Raw genomic sequence first — 11,699 nt, 5'->3', positions numbered from 1 at the left:
GAAATGTATAAAAGGAGAAAAAAGAGAATTTGGAAAAATTTAAGATTTTAATATTATTCTATAATCATTTTTTCAATATTATTGTTATTATTATTATTTTTGTATTATTTTTTTTTTTTTTATCATTATCTTATTTTTATTACTTAATTAATATTTTCCCAAAAAAATTATTTAACTGAATAAAAAACAATAATGTTAAAAAGTTAAAAAAAATAATAAAAATCGTTATAGTTTGTTATTTAATTATTATTTTTTATTATATATTATTATTCTTAATATTTATAATTGCAAAAAAATTATTATAGCAGTAAAAAATTACGTAATAGGGGTTTTAATAAAAAAATTTTTAAATATTACCCAAAAAAACATTATTTTTTGTTACTATTATTTTTTCTTTTATTTATAGTTGTTAAAGTTGTTTAAAAAATTATTTTAACTGCAAAATTGAAAATAATAATGATAAAATTGCAATAATGAGATAAGTGATAATGATGAAAAAACAAAATAATGAGATAATTTTGATAAAAAGATATAAAAACAGGAAGGGCCATATAAAAATCAAAAAAAGGGTAAAAGATAAAAAATTCCAAAAGTCAAAAAAGGGCTTTAGTAAGGGGTTTATTTAATATTCCCAAAAAAAGTTTTGGAAACTGAAATAATACAATAATAGAAAAAATAAGTATGAAAATAAAAATAATAATCTTTAAAATTTTTAATAATTTATCTTGTTTATTTTCTTTTTTCCCTTTTTTACTAGTAGTAAAATTGAAAAAATAATTTTATAACAGTAAAATTCAATAATGGGATTTTAATTTAAAAAATGAATATAAGTTTTATGAAAACGTTTTTATTTTTATTTTTATGGTATTTGCTTTATTATTTAGTTTTTATTATATATTTGAAAAATAATTATAACTGCAATAATTGCAATATAATGATACTATTTGCAATAATGTAATAATTGAATAATGATTAAAAAATTTGCTAAGATGAAAATGCTGAGATAATGCGATAATGGATAATGTGATGATAAAAAAATTTGTGTCCTTAATCAAACCGGTAAAAAAAAAAAAAAAAACCCAAAACAGGAAAAAGCGGCAAAATCTAGCAAAATATAGCCTTTAAGAGTTACTAAAATAGACGTTTTTTTCCAGGCTTTTGTGTTTTTGCAATTATTAGGTAATAAGAAAAACTTACTAGAATTTTTGATCTGAAATAATGGAAAAAAATGAAAATTAAGGGGAAAATTTGGAACATTTGATGATTTAATTTTAAAATTCTATTTCAATTATTATAAATTTTTTTTTATTTTTATTATTATTATTATTATTATTATAATTATTATTAAATTATTATTTTTATTTTTATTTTTTTATTTTTTATTATATTATTATTATTATTTTATTTAATTTTTAGATTAGCCAAAAAAATATATAACTGTAATACTACTAACTACACTACTACAAAATAATAATAACTTTAAAAAATTTGTTGTTAATATTATTATTTTTTTTCTTATTATTTCCCTTTTTTGGTATATAATTGCAAAAATATTATACTAATAATTTCAATAAAAGTGTTAATTAAAAAAAGATTAAAAAAAATTATAAAAAAAATTGTATTTTTTTACTATTATTATGATTGTTATTAAATGTTGTAAAAATATATATTATAACTGCAATAATTGAAATTAAAATTTTTAATTTATATGATGTGTAAAAATTGCAAATATTGATAAGATGATGATAAAATGTAGACGATATAATATAATAATCAGAAATATGTATAATAAAGGAATTTTTTCCTAAAATCAAAAAACAGGTAAAAGAAAAAAAAAACCCAAAAATCAAAAAAAGCCGAAAATCTAGCAAAAACCTTTTTGAAATACCAGATGGACGTTTTTATTATTTAAGATTTGGAAATTAAAAGGGTAAAATGATAATAATTGCGAATTTTTAATCATGACAATAATATGATAAAAGGGAGAATAAAGAGAATTTGGTAACTTTGAGGATTTTCATTACTTACATTTTTTATAAAATTTAATTGTATTATTTTTATTATTATTTTTTATATTAATTATTTTATTATTATTATAATTGTTATTATTATAATTATTTTTGTTATTTTACTATTTATTAGTTTTTTTGCAAAAAATTTTTTAAAACTGTAATAAAACAAAATATAATAATCGTTTAATAAAAATAAAAAAATAATCTTTTAATATTTTTATTAATATTTTTTTTTTATTACTATTTTCTTTTTTAGGGGAAATTTTGCAAAATTAATATTAAACATAAAAATTACAGTAATAAGATGAAAATTAAAAAGAATGTTTAAAAATTATTTAAAAAAGTTATTATTGTTATTATTATTGTTTTTACTATTAAAATTTTTATTTGTTAAGTATTTTGAAAAACAAATTTATAACTGTAATATTGAAAATTAAAAATAATGCAATAAGACGATGAAATTTTGTAAAATGATGTAAAAATTTGCAATAATTAGTAATGATGAGATAATCTATAAGACATAAAGGTAAAATGATGATAACATGATAAAAAGATGAAATAAGGGGTTTTCCCATATTATCAAAACAGGTAAAAAATAATCCAAAAGCAAAAAAGCGGAAAAATCTAGCGTAATACAGCCTTCTAAGAATAAAATCCAAAATGACGTTTTTCTTTTCATTGAGTTTTTGCAAAATAGGAAATAACGTAAATTACAAAATTCTTTAACATGAAAAAGGATGTTTAAAGTTAGAATAGAGAAAATTTTAAATAACATTTGATGATTTTTAAATATTATTATATATCATTTATTATCGATTTTAGTTTTATTTTTTAAAATAATAATAATAATAAAAATACAAAAATAATAATTTTATTATTTTTTTTTTTTTTTTTTTTTTTTATCTTACTTTTTTTTATTTTTTCCCCAAAAATTAATATCGGAAAAAACAAATTTAAAATAAAAGATAAAAATAATAATAATAATCGTTTAATTTTGTTTTAATTTTATTTTGTTTTATTAAATATTATTTTTTTTATAGTAGTTAATTGCAAAAATAATTATAAGCAGTAAAATTCAGTATCCGGTTATTTAAAAAAGTGATAAAAATAATTTTATAAAAACGTTTTTATATTTATTTTTATTTATGTTTTGTATTTGTTGTAGTATTGTGTAAAAAAATATATTATAAAGGAATAATTGAAATAATAATGATAAATTGCAAAAATGTGATAAAAATTTGCTAGAGATAATAATTAAAAAATATATTGATGATGATAAGCGAAAATGATGAGAAACGATAATAATATGATAATAAAATAATAAGATAGTAACAAAATTTGTGCCCATATAAATCAAAAAAGGTAAAAAAAAAAAAACCCTAAAGTCGAAAAAGCGTGAAACTAGCAAAATAAACCCTTTTTAAAAGTAACCCAAAAATTTTTTTTTTTTCCCATTTATTGATGTTTTGGGCAATTTTTAGGGTAATAAAAAAATTTTACCAAATTCTATAAAAATGCAAAAGGGCAAAAATGAGAAAAGAGTTTTCGATAACTTTTGAGATTTTTTAATATTATTACTATTATCATTAATATTAATATTTGTTTTAATTATTTTTTATTTTTTTTATAATAATAAAAATTTATATTATTATTATTTTTTTAATTTTTAATTTTTGCAAAAAAAAAATTTTATAATGTAAAAATAAAAATAATAGTAATAATAGTATAATAATAATAATAATAATCGTAAAAATTATTAATATTATATTGTTATATTACATGTTTATTCTTTTAACTTTCGTATAATTCCAAAAAAATTTGTAAACATTAATAATTACAAAATACGGTTAATTAAAGAATGATTCAATAATTATTATAAAAACGTTATTATTGTTATTATGTTTTATTTATTTTTGTATTTTTAGCATGTTATAAATACATTTATAATGCAATAATGCAATAAAATGTGATAACTGCATAATGCGATAATAATTAAAAATGATGAAATGAGATATAATAGATAGATAATAATGATGTAAATCATGAAAAATGATGATAATAACGGGAATTGTTCCCCATAAAACCCAAAAAACAGGTAAAAAAAAAAAAATCCAAATTCAAAAGCGCATAACTCCAAATACCTTGAAAATTATATTTCAAAATACGTTTTTTATTCATTTGATGATTTGCAATTATCAGGGTAAGAAATGATAATAATTCCAGAATGCTATTATATAATGAAAAATGATGATAAAATTGGAATAAAAAAAATTTGGAAAACATTGATGTTTATAACATTTTTAAATCATTTATTATTTATATAATTAATTATTGTTGGTTTTTTTTTATTATTATTTATTTATATATATTATTATTATTATTGATATTATTTATTATTATTATTATTGATTTTTAAATATTATTTTTATTATTAATTATATTATTTTTGGTGTTGTTGTTGTTATTATTTTTTTAAATTATTATTTGTTATTATTATTTATTATTATTTACTTTAATTATTGGTATTATTGCCAAAAAAAATATTATAACTAAAATAATAACAATAATAGAAACAATAATATAATAATAATATAATCGTTATAATATTGTTATTAATATTATTATTGTTATTATTACCATTTTTAAATCTTTTTACTAGTAGTAAAATTGAAAAAATAATTATAATAACAGTAATTTACGAGTAATGAAAAGAATGATATAAAATAATTATTAAAAAAACTTTATTTTCTTATTTTTTGGATATTACTATTATTATTGTATTTCTTATTAGTTATGTTTAAACTATGTATTTAACTTGCAATAATTCCATAATAATGTTTAAAAATTGGAATAATGATGATAATATTGCAATAATAATGATAATGGTGATGGTATGATGTAATGATGATGATAACGATAATAATTGATTATGACCATGATAATAATGATGATAATAACAGGAATTGTGTCCATATAAAAAACAAAAAACAGGTTAAAGAAAAAAATCCCAAAAGTTGAAAAAGCGGAAAAAACATAGGAAAATATAGCCTTTAAAATGTACACCAAAAGCGTTTTTTCCAATTCAATTGATGTTTTTGGTAATTAGGGTAATAATATAATAATTACCAGATTTCTATTAATCGGATAATAATGATGATAAAAGTGAGAATAAAGAGAATTTGAAACTTTTGATGATTATTAATATTTTTACTATTATTATTATTATTATCAATATTATCGTTATTATTGATTTTTATTATTATTATTTTTATTATTATTATTATTATTATTATTTTAATTATTACTATTTTGCCAAAAAATATATATAACTGTAATAATAACAAAATGGTAATAATACGTATAATGATATAATACTAATCGTTATAATATGTTATTAATATTATTTTTCTTATTATTATCATTAGTGTTCTTTTTTAGTAGTATAATTGCAAATAATTATAAGGGTAATAATACGTATAAACGATGTTAATTAAAAGAATGAATAAATGTTTATTATAAAACGTTTATTGTTAATATTGTTATTACTTTTATTGTATTGTTATTGTATGTTGTAAAATATATATTATGACTAAATAATTGCAATTTATAATAATAATTGCAATAATGATAGAATAATTGCAATAATGAGGAACATGGGATAAGGATGTAAAGATATGATAACGAGATAGTTATAACAAAAAAGGTAAAGAAAAAAAATCCCAAAGGTACAAACTAGCAATTGCCTTTTGAGAGTTAAACTCCAAAATGACGTTTTTTCCATCCATATGATGATTTTGGAAATTATTTGGAATAATGAAAATAATTCCCCCGAATTCAATCATGACAATAATGGATAAAAGTGAGAATAAAGGAAATTTGATAACATGTTTATTATTATATTTACTATCATTTATTTTTCAATATTTGTTTTTTATTTTATTATATATTATTATTATTTTATTATTATTATTTAAATTATTACTTTAATTATAAATTTTGCCAAAAAAATAAAACTGTAATAATAAAAAAAATAGTTAAAAGTAAAAAATAATAATAAAAATCGTTATAAAGTTAATTTAAAATGTTTTTATTTTTTATCTTTCTTTTAAATTTAATTGAAAAAAAATCTAAAACTAAAAACGATGAAATTTAAAAAAATGATAAAAAAAAAAAATTTTATTATTATATATTATTGTATTTTGTTTTATTATAATGAAAAACTATTTTTAATAACTAAAAAATTCAAAAATAATGTAATAATTGAAAAAATGATATAAAAATTAAATAATGATGAAAATGTGAGAAATGGCAAAATTAACGAAAAAGTTTTTCAGGTTACCCCAAAAAGGGATTTTTTTTCCAAATTTTTTGGTTTTGGAAATTTTGGGTAAAAGATAATAATTCCGAATATTTTTGTTGTTATTTTTTTATTATATTTATTATTATTAAATTTATTATTATTATTACTCTTTTTATAAATTGATTTTTATTATTTTAAATTTTTAAGTATTTTTTCCCAAAAAAATATATTTATAACTTAATAATAACAATAATGAAAAAGTAAATAAAATTAATATAATAACGTTTAATATTGTTATTAGTATTACTTTTGTTTTTATTATCATTTTTATTTTTTTTTACTACTAAATAATTGCAAAAAAAATAATTTAACAGTAATAAAACATAATCAATTTTTAAATTTAAATAATTATAAATAAATTAAAAAAAATTATTTTGTTTTTTTTGTCTTCTATTATTTTTAAGTTGTTTTGTTTTTGCAGAACTCTATATTAAATACGTTTTGCATAAAAATTTAAAAATTGCAATAATGATCAAAAGTTGAAAAATGAGAAAAATTGCAAAATGATATAAAATGATGATGATGATGAAAATGTGAGATAGCGTAATAGAGAAATTTATATAAAAATGATGATAAAAACAGAATGGGGCCCCGAAAAATCAAAAAAGGTAAAAAAAAAAAAATTCCAAAAGTCAAAAAAGCGAAATATACCCTTTTTGAGAGTTACCCCAAAAGGGGCTTTTTTAAATTATTTGATGTTTTTGAAATTTATTAGGGTAACAATAATAAAATGCCAGAATTTATTAACGGAAATAATGAGATAAAAGTGAGAAAAAAGAGAATTGGAAAAATTTGATGATTTTTTTTATTTTATCTTTTTTTCATATTTTTTATTTTTCATTTTATTAGTTTAGTTATATTTATAGTATTAGTATTTTTACTTTAATTTTTATATTTTGCCAAAAATTTTGATAACTATAAAATAAAAAAAATGTAATAAAAAGTATAAAATTAATACAAATCATTATAATTTGTTTTAAATTTTTTATTGTTATTATTCATTATTTTCTTTTAAGTAGTATAATTGCAAAAATAAATTTTAAACAGTAATAATTACGTATAACGATGTTAATTAAAGAATGTTTAAAATAATTATGTTACGCCGACCGGTCGCCCTCTGCTACCAACACAAGGCGGCTAGGAGACGGGGGTTTTATCCACAGGGGTCGGAACATGAACAGCTAAAGAGGACGAGCCCAAACGCCCCCAGAACACCACGAGGGGAAACGCCCCGGGAAAGGGGGCACAAAAAAACACAAAATGCAGTCTTTCCTTTTTTACACAAGTTTTTTACCCTTTACATTTTTACGGGCACAAAAAAGGGGAAACCAGCATGTCACCTCACGAGCCTTTTAACAGGGCAACAAAAAGTTTGAGGTAAAAAGGGCCCACGAGGTCCAAAGGACACACCCACCGGTTCCCTCTTGACTTTTTCCCACTCCCCCCCACACCAGTTGCGTCATGTTTGCCCGGGTCCCTTCATGTTAACCAAAACCCCCAGGTCCCTTTTCATGTAACACATGTTCGCAAAAAGAAAAAGACCAGGGCGTAGCCTATCCCCCCCTATCAAGCAGGTATGCTCTAAATATACCAAACCCTAAAAAAAACTACGAAATTTAAAAAAAATTTAGTCCTCGGGAACAAATAAAATTTTTTCAACAAAAGTAACGTAAAAAAAATTCATTTCAGAAAAACAAAAATTTTTTCCAGCGCGGCTTTTTTCGCTCCCGGGGTCTCTGGAGAAGGGTGGGGGGGGGTAGTTTGGAGGGCACCAGAGGGTATTGGCCCCAAGACCGGGCTCTGGTCCCCCATTGCGTCGTTGCATCGCCCTACGTCCAAATGCTCGTCCCTTTCGTCACGTTCCCACGCCCCTCATCGCCGTACGGGGGCAAGTCATATTTTTCACCCGGCCCAGGTAGTTTCCGGCCCATGGAAACCCCCGGGGTGCGCCAAGTCCCGGGAAGCAGGAAAACGGCCCCACAGAACCCAACCCCTCCCCCCCCGACGCCCTTTTGGGGACGCTCCACTTCCTCACAAGTGCCCCCTTGCACCAGCTGCCCCTTTTCGGGCCTTACAGAATTAGCTCCCAACACGTAAAAACCCTCCCGGTCCAAAAGGCTCCCCCAACCGCTACCCCATCCCAGCTGCGGGTTTTTGGGAGGGGCTCCCGGGGCCCCTTTACTCCACGCATCACTTTTGACAGGACAGGTTCTAGACTCTTTCCGGGGGGAAAGGGGGCAGTCGCTCAGCCGTAACTACCTCTGCACAGAAAAACCTTGGAAGGGGAATTGGCACATCTTCCCCGTGCACCCTCCCCCGTTTCCCCAAGGGTCGACACAGCCTTACTCGCGTCAGGAGTCAAGGCCCGAAAACGTGTCTCCGATCGGCCACATACCCCGGCCCGCCGCTGCACCGTGTTGCCTACGCCAATACGACCCAAAGCCCCTTGGGCCCTGCACAAATCCCCCAGGCCAAAACAAGTCTCTGGGTACGTCGGAAGTCGCATTCCAAAAATTTAGCCGCACTGGGGTCCTCAGCCCCAGTTCACGTCAGGCGGCGTGGTTCCCATCTATGACCCCCACCTGCACGGGGTTCGAGGAGTTTTATCAAGTGGGGCTGGGTTTGGCCCCTTTTTTCTCCAGCTGCCCGATTTTTAAACCCTTACACCCCTTAGCCTTAGGACATGCACCGGGGGTGATTTTACCCCCCAAACAAGCCTTGAAAGGCTGGGCTCACCTTCCCAAAGTACTTCTCACTTACCCTTCCCGGGCCCCGGGGGTCATGGCGGGGTGGCGCGGGCCCCAGGCCAGGGTTTGCCAGGAGATTCGAACCCCAAGGCCCTCGCCAGCGCCACCGCAGGCCCCAGGTGTGCTTGTTTGACGTAGATTTGCAGCTGGTCCGCAAAGCGTAAACAAAAAAATCGCGGGCCGGACCCGATAATCTTTTCCGCACCCGCGGGGTACGACCTCCTTTCCAGCGCCTCCACATTCTCCCCAGCTGGGCAGTGTCTCCCCAAGTCACGAGCCCGTTTCTTAAAGGGGCCGATATCCCTCGGGCCTGGGGTGGTGCTCGAAACGGGGGTTTAAAACCTCGCCATTTTGTGAAGGGGGCAGTTGGGATGGGGCAGATCCCCGCCTTCCACCGCGGGGCCCCTTAGCGCTTTTCCCACTGCGGGGCCCTTCTCTCCTGCTCCACCCCGGGGGCAGATGACTTTCAAATTGGGCGACATTGCCTCCCGGGCCCCCTTCCCCTCGTACCAGCTGCTTCGTTCACAAAATTCGGAGGGCGGGGGCTGGGGGGTGGGAAGGGGGCCCGTGAACAACACCCCGGGGTGGGGGAAAGGGGGAGGGAGAAAAACGGGCGGGTTGACCGGGGGGGACCCCGTTTGCCCAACCTATCCCAAAGAGGCGGGTTCCGATGGGTCCCACCCTTCTGCAGCGACCACTGGCTCCGACATGACGTTTCGGGGCCCCCGGGGGTTTTTCCTGACAGGAACCCCGGGGCCCCCCCCCCGAAATCGAAACTCTAGCATCTGTTGCCGAACCCTTTTCCCCTTCTCGTTTTGCAACGTTACTCCCTTTGGGCCGCCTTTCCGCCTCATTTCCCTCCTCGGCCCATCGTTCACTCTTCACGCTTTTTGCCCCTTGCGTTATGCTGAGTTTCCATTCACGATCAGATTGCTTGTAGCCCCCTAAACAATTTGGGCCCAAACTTTTCCCTCTGCCTTCCTTCCCTGCTTCGACGAATGGGCGCCTATCGGGGCCCCTCTGTGCTGCTCTTCTGCCCTTTGTGCTTTTTTCCCCCCTCATCCCGGCCAGCATCGGATAGGCCCATCTGCTGGGTTTCCCCTCACTCGTGCCTCCTCAGTCATGCTCCCCCCCTCAGGGCTCCCCATTTTTGGACGACAGATAAATCTGCGCTCTCAGATAAATATCAAAAATCCACTCCTACACCATTTTTTACCCACCGGGGCCCTCTCTTGTACAAAACAAGGGATGCTAGGCAAGGCGGTTTTCCCAGGTCGTGAAAACCCGAAAAGTCCAAGAGGACCCAAACCAAAGCGTCCCCAGAACACCCCGAGGGGAAACGCAGCCTGGAGGGCAGGGGAAAAAAAAAAAAAAAAGCAGTATTTTCCCTTTTTTCCAAGTTTTTACCCCTACCCTTTTTTTAAGGGCCCAAAACAGGGGAAAAACCCCAAAGTACCCCGCCATGCAGCTTATAACAACAACACATCAGTTAAACAGAAACACAAGAGCACACACGAGGGCTTTACAGGAGCAGCACCCCAAACCCCGTTCCCTCTTGGGGTTGTTCCTCCGCTCCTCCCCTCACAGCCAGTTTCGTCATGTTTGCCGAGGTCCCTTTAAATTAACACATGCCGGGCTCTTTTTATGTTTCCCATGTTTCGCACAAAGAAAGACCAAGGCATAGCTTATTTTAAAAAATTTTATTGTTTTATTATTTTTATTTCTATTTTTATTGTTGTTTTTAAGTAAAACTTATACTAACTGCAATAATTTAAAAAATAATGATAATAAATTTAAAAAAAAGGATGTAATAATTGCAATAATGATGATAATAGAGAAATGATGAAATGATGAGATAACGAAATAATGATGTAATCTGATAAAAATGATGAAATAACAGGGATTTTTTCCATATAATCAAAAAGAGGTAAAAAAAAAAAAAAAAAAAAAAAAAAACGAAAAAGCGGCAAAATCTGAAAATATAATGATTTTTGGAATTTTGGGTTATAATGATAAATTACAAATTTTTAAATTTAATCTGACAATAAGGTAAAAGGGAAAAAGGGGGTATTTTTGGGTACTTGATGATTATGATATTATATTTATTATTTTATTAATTTATTTTATTATATTTTTTATTTTATTTTTTTATATTATTATTTTTAAATTTTATTTTTGTTTTTATCTTTTCATATTATTCTTTTTACTAGTAGTATATTGCAAAAAAATTATTAAACAGAAAAATAACAGATAAAGATGTTAAAAAAAAGAAGTATTAAAAATCATAAAAGCGTTATTTTTGTTTTTTTATTGTATTTCTATTATTTTTGTAGTTTTTTTAGTAAGTTTTAAAACATAGATTATAATGAAAATTTCAATAATAATGATAATAAAATTCAAAAGAGAGAAAAATTGCAAAATGATGAAATGATGAGATAAGTGAGATAAAGATAAAAACGGATAATTATGATAATAAAGGATAATAAAGGAATTGTCCATGTATAATTAAAACAGGGAAAAAAAAAAAAATCCAAAGTCGAAAAAAACGGGGAAATTTTCGAAAAATAGCCTTTAAAAAGA

The 11,699-nt window shown here is 27.9% G+C and overlaps 1 protein-coding gene across 1 annotated transcript; it reads left to right on the top strand.

Moving 5' to 3' along the window:
• Positions 1–8,211: 8,211 nt before the first annotated feature.
• On the top strand, positions 8,212–9,529 carry LOC119570408 (translation initiation factor IF-2-like). The gene is made up of 4 exons (XM_037918156.1): positions 8,212–8,465; positions 8,702–8,860; positions 9,047–9,238; positions 9,370–9,529. Exons 1-4 carry the CDS (start codon positions 8,212–8,214, stop codon positions 9,527–9,529), a joined length of 765 nt encoding a protein of 254 aa, XP_037774084.1.
• Positions 9,530–11,699: the final 2,170 nt, after the last annotated feature.

This window comes from Penaeus monodon, unplaced genomic scaffold, assembly GCF_015228065.2.
Source record: "Penaeus monodon isolate SGIC_2016 unplaced genomic scaffold, NSTDA_Pmon_1 PmonScaffold_2611, whole genome shotgun sequence".
NCBI lineage: Eukaryota > Metazoa > Arthropoda > Malacostraca > Decapoda > Penaeidae > Penaeus > Penaeus monodon.
Note: the sequence above shows the minus strand (reverse complement) of the source record. Positions and strands in the feature narration are given on the sequence as shown.